Source organism: Hermetia illucens, chromosome 5, assembly GCF_905115235.1.
Source record: "Hermetia illucens chromosome 5, iHerIll2.2.curated.20191125, whole genome shotgun sequence".
Taxonomy (NCBI): Eukaryota; Metazoa; Arthropoda; class Insecta; order Diptera; family Stratiomyidae; genus Hermetia; species Hermetia illucens.
This window is the reverse complement of record NC_051853.1, coordinates 31,825,812-31,844,742: the sequence shown is the minus strand read 5'-3', so window position 1 is coordinate 31,844,742 and position 18,931 is coordinate 31,825,812. Positions and strand designations below refer to the sequence as shown.

At 43.7% G+C, this 18,931-nt stretch overlaps 1 protein-coding gene across 1 annotated transcript in view; it reads right to left on the bottom strand.

Annotated features, from left to right (window-relative positions):
- Positions 1–18,624, bottom strand: part of LOC119657496 (cerebellar degeneration-related protein 2-like) — a 361,935-nt gene extending 343,311 nt beyond the window's left edge. Inside the window, exon 1 of the mRNA XM_038064430.1 lies at positions 18,504–18,624. Within this exon, the coding sequence (XP_037920358.1) occupies positions 18,504–18,576 (73 nt within the window). The 5' untranslated portion in view covers positions 18,577–18,624. The remainder of the gene's footprint in view (positions 1–18,503) is intronic.
- Positions 18,625–18,931: the final 307 nt, after the last annotated feature.

Sequence of the window (18,931 nt, the reverse complement as noted above, 5' to 3'; positions counted from 1 at the left end):
TCCGCTATCTTACTAGGTCGAATAGCCCCATACGCCCAGGACATCATTGGCCCATACCAAAGAGGATTCACTCCAGGCAAATCAGCAACCGATCAGATTTTCTCTTTACGGCAAGCGATATCAAAACTGTTGGAATATGGACATCAGTTGTACTATATTTTCCTCTACTTCAAGGCCGCCTATGATAGCATAGCCAGGGTAAAACTTTACACGCCATGAGAAAGTAAGGTATACCGGCGAATTTGGTAAGACTGACTAGGCTGACCCTGACCAATATGCGAGGCCAAATAAAATACACAATAATCACAATAATGTGTGGGTAGCCGATCCTACAGGTAGGGCGGCTTTGAGGGCATGCAAGCAGGCAATACAGCCATTCTTATGGGCAAAAATAGACAGCATAAACGTCTATGCTACCCCAGTCTGACCCTGGCTGAATTCAAGGACATGCTGGACCGACGCAAAAAGATGGAGACCAAAAGTCATCGCCAGTGACTTCAATGCATGGGCCACAGCATGGGGAAGTTCACTGACGATACAAGAGGACGCTGTCTCTTGAAGGCTTTCGTGCAGTTAAACATCATATTGGCTAATGACGGTCAGGTTAATATTTGCCAGGAAGGGGGTCCGGTTCAGTTGTGGATCTGATTTTTGTTAGGCCTTCCCGCGATATGTCCTGGAACGTCAGTGAAGATCACACCCACATTGACCATCAGGCAATAGTCCTTGACGTGAAAAGCAAGTGAACGGTTAAAAACCTACTCATCCAAGAATGAGGAGAACGCCAAGTTGATCTGCGAAATCAATTGACGAGCAAAAATTCGTAGATATGTGGTTGAACTAGCACACTATAACAGTCACATCCTCGGAAAGAGCCCTTGATATCACGGAGTGTATCGTGACGGTATGCGGCTCATCGATGCCAAGACGTTATACTTTCCTCAGTAGAAAGCGCTACTGTTGGCGGAATAGTGAATTGTCTGATCTTCGGTCGGCATCTCATCGAGCAAAACGAGCAGCTCAGAGAGTAATGGGTAGGATTGACCAGCAGGTGAAGCAGGGATCTTACAAGGAAGTTTGAACAAACCTGAAGCTAGCTACACAGCGAAGCTTTAGGCAATTCTGGGTAGAGGCATATATAAACCCATGGGGAAGCGCCTACAGGATTGTAATGGACAGAAATAACGGTCAGGCAGCTCCGCAAATAATGAAAGAAGCACTGGAGATTTGCGACAGGCTGGGATACAACAAAGCACCAGGCGTCAACTATACACAAAAGCACAGTGATTACCCTTGACGTGCAATATGCGGCCAGTTGGAACGTTATATGGAGGTCTTTGATGGTGATTAGTATACCCAGTTACTTAATTGTGCCTGTCAACAACTATTTAACAGGTAGAACAGTTTGGTACGGCACAGACATTGGGCCTAGAGAATACCGTGTCTCAGCGGATGTTCCACAGGGTTCTGTTCTGGGACCGCTATTGTGGAACATGATGTAAAATGATATCCTCAACATCCCAGTTGCTAACAAAGGCACAATAGTGGGTTACACCCATAATATAGCGGTGATTGTTGTTGCAAAGCATCTAGCCGGTATGGAATTGTATTCATCCAAAGCAATCACTGCTATAAACAAATGGTTGAAAGATGCAGGTGTTGCACTCGCGAAGCATAAAACAGAGGCGATATTTATCACGAAGCGGCGTAAGGAAACCATTGTTCGTTGTGGTTTGAAAATGTAAAGCATATCATCATTTCAAAACCAGCAATCAAATACTTTGGAATCATTATAGAGACCAAGTTTCAAGCAGCACTGACAACATGTTTGCACCAAGTCGTCCAATGTTAGCGTGGCCCTAGCAAGGACCATGTCAAATGTTGGGAACCCGACATATCCCTGTAGGCTACTCATGGCTAGAGCGATGAGTTGTCGACTGCTCTACGCAGTGTCAATTTGGGCAACTGTTTTGCATACCACATGCGATGCTCAAAAGATGACGAAGTGACTCGCATCCGAACCTGATTCTTTCTCTCACGTTAAAAACGCTAAAAGGGAGGATTCGTTAAGCAAGTAGCAACAACGGTGGGAATGGGTGGAAAACAGTCGATGGACCCACAGATTGATCTGGAACATGTGTACCAGTGTCTTTAGAAGATTAACACCTCCGGAAAAAAACAGATAGATAGACAGACGGGCAGATAGATGGACAGACAGACATTGAATTCAAGCCTTATTTTTTTGACACCAGTGTCCGCTGATATAAAAGTTCTGTTGTATGGATCTCCATACCAAATTCGACATCAGATAGTGTGGAATACGTGTGAAGAATGCTCCCCAAACTTCTACCACCATGCTTCACTTATTCGCAGAATGTGCAACCTGGAATCCTCATAAAAGAAAAGCAGCACTCTGAGTACCACCGACCGGAGAGCATGCCCTCATTCTAAGAGATTTTGGTCCCTGCGTATGGTTACCAAAAGTCATAATATGAAAGGTCCGCCTTTGATGTAAGCACAGATAACACTTTGTTAGGAACTTAGCTTCAGAAATCACAAGATCTTGATCCACAAATGTCTATCCTTTTTGATCGACCGTGCTGACAAATATCGGCTCAAAAAGGAGATCACTATCTCAGGAGCGAACTTGAAACATTGCAAATTAAATCTGTAGCTCTAAATTTCGTTCTTATAGCCTAAGACGGTTGAGTGGTCCCGGCCGTATAGACCTTCTCTCCTTCGCTTTTAACCAGGTTTGCGATAGTGTTTGAGGAAACTACTTTGGATTTTATGACGAGATCCTCTCAGAGTTAAATTGATATTTATCTAAGTGAACGTTTACCTGTGCTGTGAAACATGAAACTATACTAAATACTTAAGTTTCCCTTTCAAGTCATTTCGGCAATAACCTTTGCACACATGTAGATAATAACAAAACCACTTCCTTGTCCAACATAACGCAAAAGTGAAAGTGATGAGCCTTAAAATGCAACTTGGAATTGAGAAAAGTCTAATTCCATTTTACAAACAATTTCTTGCTTCATGGCCGCTCTTCAATATGTGGCAATTGATCGCTCTTTCTCGTAAAACGCCTGCACAAAGTGTCGAGATTAGAGGGTAATAAAAGTGAAATTATAATTTATAAGACTCGGTGTTTGCGGCGTAATGGATGGACAGGAAAAGTACACAACTGCAAGGTGGTCGCCTACGACGAGGGCATAAATTTCAAACCATTTTTATTATAGAATAATTTTAAGCATCCAAGATGCAGTCTGAAGTTCAGGTGACGCGAAACTGGTTGCATGGGTTACACCATGGGGACTAGTAGTAGCAGCGAAAAATAAATAAATTTCGAAATTTAATGACACAACTTGTGATAAAATTGCATGTCCCCCTTTGAAGTGGTTACTTAACTTTTATTTGTTTTCTGCAGTAATATTTGAAAATAAGCAGTAAATACGCGGCAGACTCATGTCTTCAGATATATTATAATTTACTAATTTGGAGTAATAATCTATGGTGCAATGGTCCGAAATGAAAGAGGCAGGTGGTCAACATTGTCAACATATAACTTGAGATAAAAATGTCTCTGCCACCAATGAAATTTCAAACGCCCCCTGCCCTATTTCTTCTTGATGTCCTCAGATGCTCTGCTCTTCTGTCTAGAAGAGCTTACTGCCGTTTCGCTTAAGCACAAGTGTGCCTCTGCCGCTGGTGTAACACCACTTATCAATATGTACGCTGGTTGGTGCCTAAAATCCTCCCGGCTTTGCTACAGGGGCTTAACCTCATCTGGTGCAATTTGATCCCACATGCCACATGTCTGCAAAGCTAGGTTAAACCTTTTGTTGATGAGTCCCGTAGATTGGGCCTACCAATCAACACAACCAACTCTCAATCTATATTCTTGAAGAGAAGCAGGGTCACACCCCTGACAGGGAAATAACGAGGACTTCTTCAGTCATTTGAACTCTATTATCCCGAAATCCTTAAAGGCCGGCAGACTGATTAATTTTGCAACTGTTTTTTCTTGGGGCCTCACACCCCAAAAAGCCATCAGTCTCTATAAATCTATCTCAGAGTATGCAGCTACGTCCGCTATGAATCTGCCCCAATACTTTGAAATTAAGTTTAACTCTCTATCTACTTGTAGTCTGAGAAGAAGTCTGGGGCTGAACAGAACCACCCCCCGGAAGCAGATTTTTGCTTTGGCTAAGGAGTTCCTGCCCCATTTCAGAAGGACCCTCTGTGCGACCAAAGAATTTCTTAAACTAAAGGAAAGGAATTCTGAAACCTGTGGCAGGGCCCACGTGGCAGCTGCTTGTGGTAGGTTATCCGATGGTCTTAAATCTAGAGGTTTTCTGACGTCGGATGCTGCCTTCAAGCGCCATGGTTCGGCATATGGAGGGGTTGGTCCCGACTGGATCCATGCTTTTCCTTGAATGCTAGTTCGATATTGGCATTTATATATTTTTGCTGTCTTCAGGCCATCAATGTGGCTTTCAGGATAGATAAGGAGAAGGTTGCCATCATTTCAAACTCTCTTCAGATTTGTAAATTACTCAAACAAACTTCCCGATCGCATTACCTAGTGAGCAAAATACCTGCCTAAGCTTCTGACCACTGTTGTAAGCCACTGAAAACTCTCTTGTGCCCGGCTCATGCAAAGCACCCATTAAGTGAATTTGGTCTAGGCCTGCCTTAATAAGGAACTCCAGACAGCCCGGTTTTGAACCGTGGTCCACCAATTCGATATCCCTAAAAGCTGTCTGGCGTCCTGACCCACGCCATCGTTCCATCTCAGCCAGGGTATGCCTCGTCTTCTTTTTCCACCATAGATATTGCCCATATAGACTTTCTGGGCTGGATCATACTCATCCATACGGATTAAGTGACCCGCCCACTGTATCCTGTTGTGCCGAATTTTATCAACAACCTGACGGTCTTGATATCGCTCATAGATTTCGTCGTTATGTAGTCTGTAGAATCGTCCATCTTCATGTAGGGGGCCAAAAATTCTTTGGAGGATTCTTCTCTCGATCGCGGCCAAGAGTTCCCAATTTTTCTTGCTAAGAACCCAAATCTCCGAGGAATACATAAGGACTGGCTATGGTGAGACGCGCCGAGCGAAACATTATTTGTAAACTGAAATAGGTTCTGTTGGCTGCCAACAACCGTACGCGAATTTCATCGTCATAGCTGTTATCGGTTGTGGTTTTCGACCCTAAATAGGAGAAATTTTCAACGGTTTCAAAGTTGGAGTCTCCTATCTTCATAATTTTCGTTTGACCAATGCGATTCTATATTGTTCGTTGCCACCATGTATTTCGTCTTGCCTTCATTAATGTGCAGACCGAGATCTCGCACCGCCTGGTCGATCTGGATGAAGGTAAACTGTGCATTTCGGGTAATTCTTCCCATGATGTGAATATCATCAGCGTAGTTGGGTCGACTTGAAGAGGGTGGTGCCCCTCACATTTACATCGGCATCGCGAATCACTTTCTCCAGGACTAGGTTAAAGCGGACGCATGATAGGGCATCCCCTTGTCTTAAACCATTGGTCAGGCTCAGCCTAATCAGTCTTATTAATTTGGTTGGAATACCGAATTCTCTCATGGCCGTGTACAGTTTTACCCTGGCTATGCTATCATAGGCGGCTTTAAAGTCGATGAAAAGACGGTGGAACTGATGTCCATATTCCAACAGTTTTTCCATCGTTTGCCGCACAGAGAAAATCTGATTTATTGCTGATTTGCCTGGAGTGAAGCCTCTTTCGTATGGGCCAATGATGTTCTGGGCGTGTGGGGCTATCCGGCCTAGCAAGATAGAGGAGAATATCTTATAGATGGTACTCAGCAACGTGATACCTCTGTAATTGCTACACTGTGTGACATCTCCCTTTTTATGCATGAGACAGATAAAGCCTCTTTACCAGTCGTCAGGCATCGATTCGTTGTCCCACACCTTGGGCACAAGTTGATGAACCATTTGGTGTAATTGGTCGCCTCCATGTTTGACCAATTCGGCTGTAATTTCATCGACTCCTGGCGACTTATGATTTTTAAGCCGATGAATTGCACGGACTGTTTCTTCTATACTTGATGGTGGTAGTATTTGTCCGTCGTCTTCAGTTGGTGGGACCTCCAATTCGCCGATGTTCTGGTTGTTCAGTAGTTCATCAAAGTACTCAACCCATCGCTCCAATATGCCCATTCTGCCTCAAATCAGATTTCTTTCTTTGTCTCGGCAGGATAAACATCGAGGTGTGTAAGGCTTCATCCCACTGACTTGTTGATAAAACTTCCGCCCCTGGTGTGGTTGCTCCCTCTACTTTTCGAGTTCATAAAACTGTTGGTTATCACAGGCTTCCTTTTTCCGCCTGTGAAGTCGCTTTTCCACTCGCCGGAGTTCGTGATAAGTCTCTGCGCGTGCCCGCGTTCTTTGGGAATGCAACGTTACTCGGTATGCAGCATTCTTCCGTTGCGTAGCTGGCTTACATTCATCGTCAAATCAGCCGTTCCGACTGTTCTTGCGGCTTGGGCGAAGTATGTGTGTGGCCGTATTTATGATATCGTTCTTCAGGTGATTGTGAAGATCTTTTGTTGATGCGTCATCTCCAGGATGTTGATTGCGGTTATTACGGCATCCATTTCACTCTTGTAGGTGTTGCGGAGGGCTGTGTTGTGGATGGCTTCAATGATAACTGTCACCTGATTGTCAGAGGAGATTCCGGATGGTGTTGTTATTCGAGCTCGGAGCACCATGCCAACGAGATAGTTATCCGAGTCTATATTGGCCCCCCTATATTTTCTGACATTCACCAAGGCTGAGAGGTTGCGGCGCTCGATCAACGCGTGGTCAATTTGGTTGAAAGTGGTTCCGTCTGGAGAGGCCCACGTATGTTTGTAGACCGCTTTCTGCGCAAACCAATAACAATTTCGTGTGACACTGCTAATTAAATAATCCACAGTCCTTTATCATTTGTATTTTGGTGTAAGCTATGGGAGCCAACGTATCGCCTGAATACGGGCTCCGTCCCTACTAAAACTCCCAAATATGATTTTGATATCATATCTGGGACAGGCTTCGAGGGTTCGTTCTACTGCCTCGTAGAAGGTATCCTTCTCCGACTCTGTAGTCTCCTCTGTAGGGGCATGAACGTTAATGAGGCTTATATTTGTAGATTTTCCTTGCAAGCGCAGAGTGCATAGCCGTTCGCTTATGTTTTCAAAGCCGATAACAGCAGGTTTCATTTTTTGGCTGACTAAGAAACCTATTCCGAGCACATGGTTTACGTAGCGACTCTTCTCCAGAAAACCGGTTCCTGTCAAACGCATCTCCTGTAACGCTGTTATATCAGGCCTATATTAGGACAGGGTATCGGCTAGCTGCTCAGCAGCATTCGGTCTGTACAGGGAGTGCACGTTCCATGAGAAATTGCGCAAATCGTTATTCCGTTGTCGTTGGCGGGTTCGTCGTTGTGTTATCCGTCCAGACCGAGGCTCCTGTTGTGGCTTCGTAACAAGTTTTGTTCCATGTAGGGTTGTCAGCCCTACCCAACCCCCAACCTAGAAGAGCAGTTGGTACAATTTGTCCCGTTTTTAGGCGCGGGAGACTCGCCTTCAACCTTCTCCGTCTGCAGCTTTTCGTTAAGAAAGAGCTCCCAGCAGTCACCGCGTGGAGGTGGAGATAGGGTTTGTTAGTAGAGCTGTTGGTGTTGGTTGAGCAGGCGTTTCCCAAGTTGTATGCTCCATCGTGGGTAGCAATCCACGTTTCGCCTTGGGACCTATACTACCCTTTGATCACAAGCCTTAGAAACAACCTACATAATATTATTCTGAAAATTTTACTAAAATAAATAAATCGGGAAACCGGTAGCTGGACGATTAAGGTATGAAATGTTCTGTGTATTTATTTTATAAAGACATCTCCACCCTTCCTCCTAGCACGTAATGTATATGCATGTATAATATTATCCACTTTTGGGTGCTACTGACATTCGAAGTCTTAGAATTTGCTCAGAAGCGACAACTTTGACCTATTATAACTTTGGTAATAATAGTGCAATTTGCACCAAAATTGGTAGGATCATGTTCCATATCATAACCTATATTACTGGATTCATTGATTCATTCATGATTCTAGGATGGACTTGATGGGAGTTCTGCAGCCAATTACTAAAAATTATATATATCAACTTTATTTGAACAGCTATTAGTATGAAGGGTAATTCGGAGATTAGGCAACATGAAGTTTATTTCACTGGGGAAACGCTTATATGAACTCTATAAGTTCATTAAGGAGATGCGAAATATCCAACAAAATAGCAGAGCTCTAATACGGGGCACTAAGTTGTGCTATTTTAGGGCGGTGGAGCAGAAAAACGCTGCCGGTCATGCGAAAAAGTCACGCGGGAGACGCAGGTGACGCCTCCTCAACATAAGGTAGTTGAGAACGCGAGCAAACGGAGTAGGGATGGAATAAGTGAATCCCTTTGTGACTAATAAGCGGCCATGAATAAGAAAGCCTCCTCGCCGAAGAAAGCTGAGCCAGCGAAAGTTTCGGGTAGTTCTTGTCTTACGGCTCCAACTTAAACCAAAGGGGAAGAGCCTATAGCTCGTAAACCCGAAGAATGGACAAAGGAAGGCGGCAGAAGAACAAAAAGAAGATTAGTCCGGAAGTAATCATTATTTGCAGAAAAGGAGATATATCCTACGTCGATATCCTCCGAAAAGTCAAATAATAATAATAATATTGGAATTGTGTGGCAGTGCGAGCCATATTAGGCGTATGCAAAAGAGGGATCTGATGCTGGAATTAACCAAATCTAGCGAGAAGACAGTGGATAGTTTTCGTGGTCAGATGGAAAATGTGCTAGGGAAGCAAGCAATCGTGAAAGCTCGAAAGTAACAGATAGTAATCGAGTGGAAAGACCTAGACGCAGCATGTGCTAGTGAGCACGATAGGTCAAGAAGGTGCAGGAAGTGTGGAGAAGAGGGCCACCATATGAAAAACGGCACGGGATATCCACGATGCATGTTGTGCAAAGGGAAAAAGGGAGTAGACGGCGGGCATGTGGTGGCAGGTGCCCGGCATATAGGAGGAAGCTAAATCGTAAAGCTCAATGAGGTTGATACAAATCAACCTTAACCATCGCGAGGCAGCTCAAGGCTTCCTCTCGCAAACCATTTGAGAAATTACGTTGGTCCTACGTGAGTGAAAGACTCATTGGAAAACGTGGCGATATGGGCATGTAGACCACAAGCCATTCAAGAAACAATGGCATTGTCGGGAGTCGGCTTTGTACGGGCGAAAGTCAACTGCGTCCATATCTACAACTATTATGCTCCTCCTAGTGCAACATTAGCGCAATATGAGGAGATGCTAGACAGCTTAGTGTTGGACGCTAGAGACCATAGCCCCAAAATAATTGCTGGCGGTTTCAATGCCTCGAGTGACAAACACCAGGGGCCAAATCCTGCTTGAAATCTCGCGGAGCTGGACATCCTACCGGCCAATGCTGGATGCGTGCTTACCTTCCGAGGCAGAGGGCTAGGCTCAATCGTCGATGTGACTTACCTTAGTACCACGTTAGCGAAAGGCATGGTCTGGCGGGTCAGTCAATACTACACATATAGTGACCATCAGGCCATCTGTCTCGACATCAGCAACGCGGGAGGCGACAGTCAGTGAGGAATAGAAGCGGAAAAACCAGGATAGCTGGGTGGTCCACTGAATCTTACGAGGAAGAGACATTCCTGGCGGCTTTAGAAGGAGGTTACGACCCGAAGAGAACGGCGCTGGAAAAACTGAGCCAGTGATGTCAACAGGTAACTGAGGGATGCGACTATACAATGCCGCGACGCAAGTTCCATTACAGTAGGAAACCAAACTACTGGGGGAACTAAGAAATCTCGCTGTTGAGATCATCGTGCCTGTAAGCGAGGAGGCTTTTCCAAATGACCAGAGGGGAACCAGAACATCGGCAGTCGGAGAAGGAATACCGCGATCTTCGAAATAGCCTTAAGAAGGCTATATGCGAAAGTAAGCGGAATCGCTACAAGCAGTTGTGCCTTGAAGCAAATACGACAGGAACCCGTGGGGAGCTACTTACAAGGTTGTTTTGATTACTCACCGGCAACCCATTTTGTCACTACAAGATGCACTCTACTCTCTCTCTCTCTCCATCTAGCTCTCAACTACACCTCTTTGTTTAGTATATATTTTTATCAATAATCTTTTCTCCCCGAAGAAAATCTATTTCTAACGTGGATCTGTATCAAAGTGAATAATTACCTGTGGGATTCCTTTCGGTACGCTGCGTGAATATCCTGGAAAAGTCTCCCGATAATTCATCATTCGTAGCCATTTGAACGTTTGATTCTAAATATTCAGTTGCTTTTCCTAAATAATAGTCCAAATTTGAACTGAATATTCTGGCGAAATGACAATCGAGTGTCAAACACTTTCATTGGAATAATATTCGCACAATATTCTAAAAATTGATTTTTGTTCGAACTGTTGTCGATGATAATCCAAAACACCTCAAAATAAACTTTCACTCCATTCTAACAGGCAATCACTTCTATATTTGGTCAAGACCGACTTGTTCATTTAATGAAACCTGAAATTCGAACCTCTTCCATGAATTCTCACGATATCCTCACAGTTTTGGATTTTTCTGTTGGATTCCGTATTGCATTTCGCGTTCAAATCCCAGTCATTGTTCACAATTCTTAACTAATAAGAAACTTTTCCGAATTTTATGTAGCGCATACTCGTATATAATATTTGAAAATTCTAGCACAGAATCACACAAACCCGACAAAATCCCAGCACGGAAATAATCATAGTCCGTACCATGATCTAAATAATTAGGAGAGACAGTTTTGACTAACTGAGTTATTTGGTGCTGGGAGAGCAATAAAAAGGCTTACGATAGTGGGAGAGACAAAATCTTCCATTCATAAATCTTCCATGGACCTGGGAAAGAAGGTTTGCATAGGAAAGGTTCCTAGAACTAACTTTCGGTAACTGAGAGGCGACACAAATAAAGGAAAGGGGATGTAGTGAAAGGGAGCATCCAGTACTCCCATCGTCCATATCAACTAAGTCAAAGAGAAAGCCTTTTGCTTAAATAACAACCATTCGGTGCGATGACCTTCTCCAACTATTAGCTATTCAATCATCTCCACTGTAATTAGCTGGACCCTTCGAGGGAGACAAAAAAACTCCATGCAAGTTGAATAATTGCTTGTCAGCCCAGATTTTCCATACTCGAAATTTAAGGTTCACGAGTTACCAAACACTTTCTATGGTATTTGCACTCAGTGATTACCAATGCCAATCTATTATAGCACATAACGTTTCTTTCCTTATTTTTATAAACTTCAAAGGTGACTCCGTTGTTTCAGTTATTTGTATTTTGCCATAGCTAATGTATATTTTTGTGTATGAACTAACCAATCTTGGTAATAAAACCTACTAAAACATGTCTGCCAATTTTGCAGCAATTATATAATATTATCTGTAAACATGTGAAAAGTACTGAATCTTTTTTAGCAGGAATGGTCTCACACCATTACAGATCTGTTAACATATGTAGATACATCATGCATGGAGGACAGAAAGAGCCATCCAAAGAAAAGCTTCGCCCAAAAAATGACGTTATCCCAATTGCAAACTAAATTTTCCTTGCCTCAAGTGGGTAACTTTTCAAACTGTTTTCCAAAAATAGGAAAGTCCAGCATTTTTGTATAAAACAGGGAGTCGCCTCTTTAACGTGCGGAGAATTAGAAACTGTGGTCATCAAAATTGAAACTGTCCTCAACTCAACGCGCTGTTGACCCCCATGTCGGCTGGCCCCACTGTTTTAAATACGCTAACCCCAAGGCATTTTCTGGTTGGAGAAGCTCTAATGGCTCAGTTAGATCAGAAGCAATCAGTAAATGTGCCTTTAACTAAGATTTAGTTAGCCAATTAAAATCAAAATTTTGGAATCGATGGTCACACGAATCCTCCAATATAGAAATAAATATAAGGAACAATGCAACAGCGTTAAACCTGGTTTAATGGTAATCATCAAGGATGCAGTGGCCACTTGGAAGAGTTTTAGTTGGGCGACGATGGTCTAACTTGCATGGTAGATATGAAAATCACATTGAAAAGGGTGGTACACCGACTTGGGCCCTTGCCTCTAACAGAAGATGGGAACCAGGATACGAAGTAACATGGAAGTGAAAAAAAGAAAGTACGTCATCACTGAATGCGAAGCCACGGAAGCAGAACACTCAGATCTTCACCGGAAGCAGCAGAAATGACTCAACACGAGCAGAAACCGGATAATAGTAACCAGCCAAGAAAGAAAAAGAAAATGTCGACAAGTACCCTCATCGCAACTTTACTCCTGGTAGTAATGCCGATTAGTCAAGGCAATCCTGTAGGCGTAGAAACATTCAAGTCCGACACTGTAATATTGGAAAATATTCGAGCAGTCAGTTTCGTTACGACCGCTCCCTCGACGATTACCTGCCTTGTCATGGTGAGGGAGCTCAGTTAGGAGGATCCTTCAGGAAACCAGAGGTGACACTTAAAGCTAAGCGGTAATCAAAACCCTAAGCCAAGGTGTGCCGAGGGCTGAATGGTCACAGGGTTTAAGGTGTGGCTGTGAACGGTGAATTCTGGGTACCGGACGACCCCCAGTTTAAACTAGCCTTGTCTCGGCAAAAGGGGCTCCGCCGACATCTTTGGGCAGCTTTCGGGCAAACTACGTTCGAGCAAAACAATGTCTCCGGGCAAACCACCTCCGAGCAAACCGCCTCCGGGAAAACCAACTTCGAGCAAACTGCCTCCAGGCAAAACACAACCCTCGGGTTGTGCGAATGCTGACAAATTTTCCACCATTCATAAGTGCTTCGCGTAATTGGGGTATTCTGATCTGGGACAATAACAAATCAAGAACTTTGTCGGCATACGGGTCAGACATCTATGAACACGCTGATGATCATAAAGCGGAAGTGACAACAATGGATAGGTCACAAGTTGCAGAAAGGGCAACAACTCCATAGTGGGTTATGTCATGTAATGGATCCTACTACCCCAAGATGGACGACGACTTAGTCACCCTAGAACTATGTGGCTAAAAACATCTGCATTCTTGAGCGGTTGTTGTAGTAATCAAGGCACTGTTGAGATTTGGTAGGGCTAATAACCCTGCAGAGAAAACCGTAACGTAAACGTAACGAAGCCATAAAAAGAGTCTGGGACTAGACGAATTTTACAACGACGGACCAGGCAACGAAAACGGAATAACGATTTGCGCATTTTCTCAGGGAAAGTGCAACAGCTTTGCAAAAGATTGGCTGTAAAGGGAACGCTTTCCAGAGAGCCACTATACCATATATTATAGTGGCCATCCAGTAAACCATGTGCTCGGAGTCATCAGCTTTAAAAGCATAAGCAAAAACAATGCACACTGAGTATATAAGGTAAATTTCGAAATATAAGTCTCATTAAGGTTCATGACCCTACAAAGGAAATTGCAGGATCGTAGAAGAATACCTTCTAGGATGCAGTAGAGTGGACCCTCGAAGCCTGTCCCAAGTATGATATCAAAATCGCACTTGGGATTTTAACAGTCAAGTAGGGACGGAGGAATAACGGACTGCGGATTATTCAGTTAGCAATATCAAATAGTTGTTGGAACTACCTGCTTTTCGTGGAAAACGGTCCACAAATACACATGGGCCTCTCCAGATGGAACCGCTTTCAACTAAATTGTCCACGTCTTGATTCAACGGCGTCCCCTCTCAGCCTTGATGAATGTCAGAACATATTGGGGGCAAATATAGATTCGGTTCACTATCTCGTTGACATACTGCCGGGCCCCAATTACGGAACGGCTGGAAAGTCTATTAGCAAAACATTTATGATAGAAAAAGAAGAAAAGGCAAACCATGCCTCAGATGGAGCTATGGCGTAGGCCACGACTTCAGACAGCTTTTAGGGATAACGATGAATATTCCTTCAATGTACTTTTATGGGAGTAGCACATTGATCGCTGTTGACCAAAAGCTCCAAACTTTCAAACATTCATATCTGTGTTGTGTAATTGATGTATTCTGATCTAGGACAATAACAAATAAAGAAGTTCGTCGCACAAGGGTCCGATACCGAATCAGAAAGCGGCACAGGCAGTGGATAGGTCACACACCGCAGAAAGGGCAATAACTTCATAGTGAGTTATGTCATGCAATGGAAATTGCTATGCCAGGATGGACGACGAGTGAGAACTACGTGTCGTACAGCAATGGAGAACAGCAAGCTTCTCGGAAAATGATTAGGGAATCGGAGCGGATTATGAGGAGCCGACAAGAAAGGCGCGGAAGTGATGTTTATACACTATACCTCACATAGGTGCTTATAGCAACCATTTTCCAGGATGGACTCGTATCATGTTGCTATAGTCCTATTTGGAACATATGTCTAGCTAGTGAGTGATGACCAGAATGCCCACAATGTTTTTTTCTCACAGGGAAAATTAGGTGTATCTAGCTGCATTCGGCAGTTGCACTGTTCCTAGTTTTTGATAGCAGCATTTGTGAATATCTCAGACACACCAATTGGTGGTTCCGCTCCATGTTCGCCGCAGTGTCTACATACACCGTACTGAATCTAGACATAGAGTTTAAAGGAGTTCTGTATTTTTAAACGGTTCGAGGTGATCAAGATCATGCACTTTATCATACATCCAAACCAAATTTTTATTTGAAGAATATTTGTTTAGTAACTGACGAAAGTTCTAATACGTAGCTTTTATTGACGGACGGTTTCGCCCAGGGCAGAGGCAACTCATCAGACACTACCTCACCTCTGCCCTGGGAGCAGCGTGACCGAAAGTAGCGACAGGTGATAATCGCTCCATTTATACATAATCACAAACACGACATGAGTGCAAATTATATCGAAGTGAAGTAATCATCATTACGGTACTTTTAAGAGCTCCAGACTTGATTCAGCACAGACCCTCCTAGAAGTACACCTCCCGGGAGAACGGGTGAGAGAAGTGGCAGGGGGAGAGTTGACGGTTCTTGCAAGTGCTGCAAGGGGGACTGAAACACTGCGAAAGCGGTTGTTACCCATGAAAAGGTGAGAGCTGCTATACTGTCCTTTGAACATTTCAAAGCACTTGCCATGGATGGCATCTATCCGGCAATGCTAAAAGAGGGTATGGAGCACTTAGAGCTCTAAGAAATATTTCTCGAGGATGTCTTGCTCTGGGCTACGTGCCTTCCTCTTAGCAAAAGGTTAAGGTAGTCTTCATACCGAAACCTGTGAAAGATGACTATTCTAATCCAAAGAACTTCAGACAGATCAGCTTTACTTCATTCTTGCTGAAAGGTTTGGAGAGACTGGTGGAGCGTTACATTCGTGGAGACGTATTTAGATCCCACCCACTTAATGAAAACAAACATACTTATCAGCGTGGAAGTCCTGTGAGTCTGCTCTTCATTCTTTAGTCACAAAGATAGAGGATGCAACTTTGAATGGTGAGTACGCGATGGAGGTGTTCGTAGACATTGAAGGGGCTTTTGACTGTGCACCTTTTCAAAAACTTTGTTAGGCCGCCAGAGAGCATGGTGTTGATGATGCTTTAATTAAGTGGATCCATGCTATGCTAATGCAGAGATTGCTGTACGCTGAGGTGGGTGTCGATCACTATCTAACTGCAGAAGCAACGAAGGGCTGCCCCCAAGGAGGTGTGCTTTTGCCACTTCCGTGGAGTATGCTGATCGACTCATTACTATGCGAACTGCAAAATTTGTCAATACCCGCTCAAGCTTATTCTGATGACGTGACTGTGCTTGCTGTTGATCGGGATCTTGGAATGGTGTGTAGGAATATACAGCATGCCGTTGATTTGATAGACAGTTGGTGCCTCACACATGGTCTTTTAGTTAATCCAAATAAAACCACAATGGCATTATTCACAAAAAGGAGAAAACTAGATGCATTTTGCCTTCCTGAGATGGGGGGTACCAGCCTTCAACTCTCCGAAGAAGTGAAATATTTGGGAGTCACTCTAGACAAAAACTTCTTTGGAACAAACATGTAGAGGTAAAGATGAAACGAGCTCTCACAGCTTATTGGATGTGCAGACGGACTCAGGCCTCATGTGGTAATGTGGATATACGTTGCCATCATTAGCCCGATGTTCGTATATGCATCCGTAGTGTGGTGGGTTAAGGTGAGACAAAAAGGTTTTCACCGTAAACTAGCCGCACTGCAAAGAACTGTGTGTATGGGTATCACTGGTGCCATGAGCACGACATCCGGCTCTGAATGCCCTACTCAATTTGCAGCACCTGGACATATTTATTGAAAGCACTACAATGACGGCAGCTAGATCTATGGCAAAACAATGGATGTGGGGGGCACAGACCTTTGGAAGAGTTACTGGGAGGACTGAATCCAATTCTTACAATCCCTTCCAATTCTCGTGTCCCCATACATCTGTTTGGTAGAAGATATGAAGTTACCCTGAAGCGTAGAGAGAACTGAGAAGTCCCAGAAGAATGCGTGGCTGTATATACGGAAGTCTTCTACACCAATGGCTCAAAAACAGAAGAGGGTTCTGGAGCCGGAGTCTACCTCTCGAATTAAAATGAAAAGTGGGCTTTTTCTTTGGGACAATATGCAACGGTTTTTCAAGCCGAAGTTTATGCGAACCTAAGGGCGGGAAACTGGGTGATTGTTGAGCGGTTGAAGGGTAGGCGCATCGCAATCTGCAGTGACAGCCAAGCTGCACTGAAGGCATTGAGCAGTCCTTTGATCACCTCGGAAATCGTTCAGGAATGCAGAAGCTGATTGAATTCTATGTCTAGATTCAATACGGTGGAACTACTCTGGGTACCTGGTCACTGTGGCGTAGAGGGAAATGAAATCTCGGACGCTTTAGCGAAAGAGGGGTCAATCTCCCCTATACCGGGACCGGAGCCAGCAATTGGAGTATCAGTAGCATTGGCTAAGTCTGTTTTCAAAAACTGGGAACAAGCTTCCCATAATGGCAGGTGGCACAGCCTAAATGCTGCTCGACACACCAAACTTTTCCTGCCAGAACCGAACATACGTACCGCAAAGTTTATCCTGTCGAAAAGCAGGAAGACTTGCAGGTGTATTGTGGGCATTCTGACAGGCCATAATTCACTGGCTGGGCATATGTTCAGAATAGGAAATACCGAAGATGATACGTGTCCCTCCTGTAATGAGGAAGCGGAATCCAGGGAGTATTTTCTTTGTGAATGCCCCGCCTATGGACGCATCAGGCATCAGATCTTTGGTGCCGATGTTCTCCAATTGCGACGGGTAGCATCACATCCACTAACCGAAATCCTGCGATACGTTAACGAATCCGGAATATTCCATTAGACAGGGGTGGCGAGTACAATGGGCCAACACGGCCTGAGTGCTCAGAAGCTGTAGCTTCTCCCGCACCATACACACACACACAACACAACCTGGATGAAGTGGCGTTCTACAACTGGTCTTCTTTGTGATTGACGTATCAACGAACGTAACAGATAGAGAAATTGATATACAAAAAAATACAGAAACAGACAACAAACCAACTTTAAATAGTTTTGGCTTTATACAAAACCTTAAAAATGACTTTCCATTTCACTAATTACTCATCAATATTATTAACTCACCGGTTAGGTACCCAACGCTAACAATGCTGAGCTCGACAGTCGCTTGCACACAAAATGCCAATTCAGAAATACTCAGAGTTTCGATGACTTCATTCTTTAGACGTTCGTCGGAAAAAGACGCTTCATAAAGTTTTTCTCAACTTAACAATTGGCTATGGCTTACGCTTTTTTATGCACATTATTGCAATAATGCAATGGAACAGTTTCAATGACTCTTCCACTTTGTCTTAGAAGTCATAACTATGACCCCCTCATATTTTACGTATGTTGACCTGATCGAATGGTTGACTAAGTAGCCCAACCCCATGCCAATGTATGATCCGTATTATTTGGGACTAATGGAGCAATCTAATCGTCTCGCAAAACTGGAATTAATTAATCAGATGCAACAGAAGATATTCGACTGCAATCTAAAGTCAGATAGGTTTGATGAAGACCATATGAAGCATATCGACAGTTTCTTATTCCCGAAATGATCTAAAATTAAGCTCCGCAAGGCGGGAGAGGTCCGGGACTAGCCCGAAGTAATGTGACAAACGGTTCCAGGCTAGGTCTCTGACGATGGGGAGGTGTTTAGTTGATATTCCGACGACGTACCGAATCGGGAGTCCAACACTGTGTGCGTAAATACATTCACGTATCCTACCCCCCCCCCCCCTCACCTTTGCTAAAAAGATATTGCGGATAAAAGATAAAGTTCGGATAATAACCCAGGAAATGTTGCGTTAACCCCATCCAACATTATTGACAAACATTTGAAAGAAGTCCCTAATATACGCTAATATGTTACTAACCTGACATAGTCCATTGATTACGGTCGCTGAATGCTGCGTCATAATCCTTAGCTAACTCTTCGTATGAAGCCATTTTCCGATCATGTGGTTCACTTTAATTGCTAATAAACGACACAAAACATAGAATTCACACCACGATTTGGGAGGTATGCAAATTGGTTAAAAAATAGAATCGGAAGTTCCTAAACGGAAATGACCCGAACGCGAGGTGATCTTTAATTAAAAAATGTGATTGCACAAACATCTTTGATCAATTATAACTCACATAAAACTCAGCTAATATTTACACTGAATGAACACAATTGATTATGTTTGGGTTTAGATACAGTCTCTGCTTCGTTCATCTCTAGGTGATTAGTGGGGTTCGGTGCAAGGATGATGAAATTATTGCAAAGAGTTCGAGGATCATTTCCTAACCCTCGATTAAC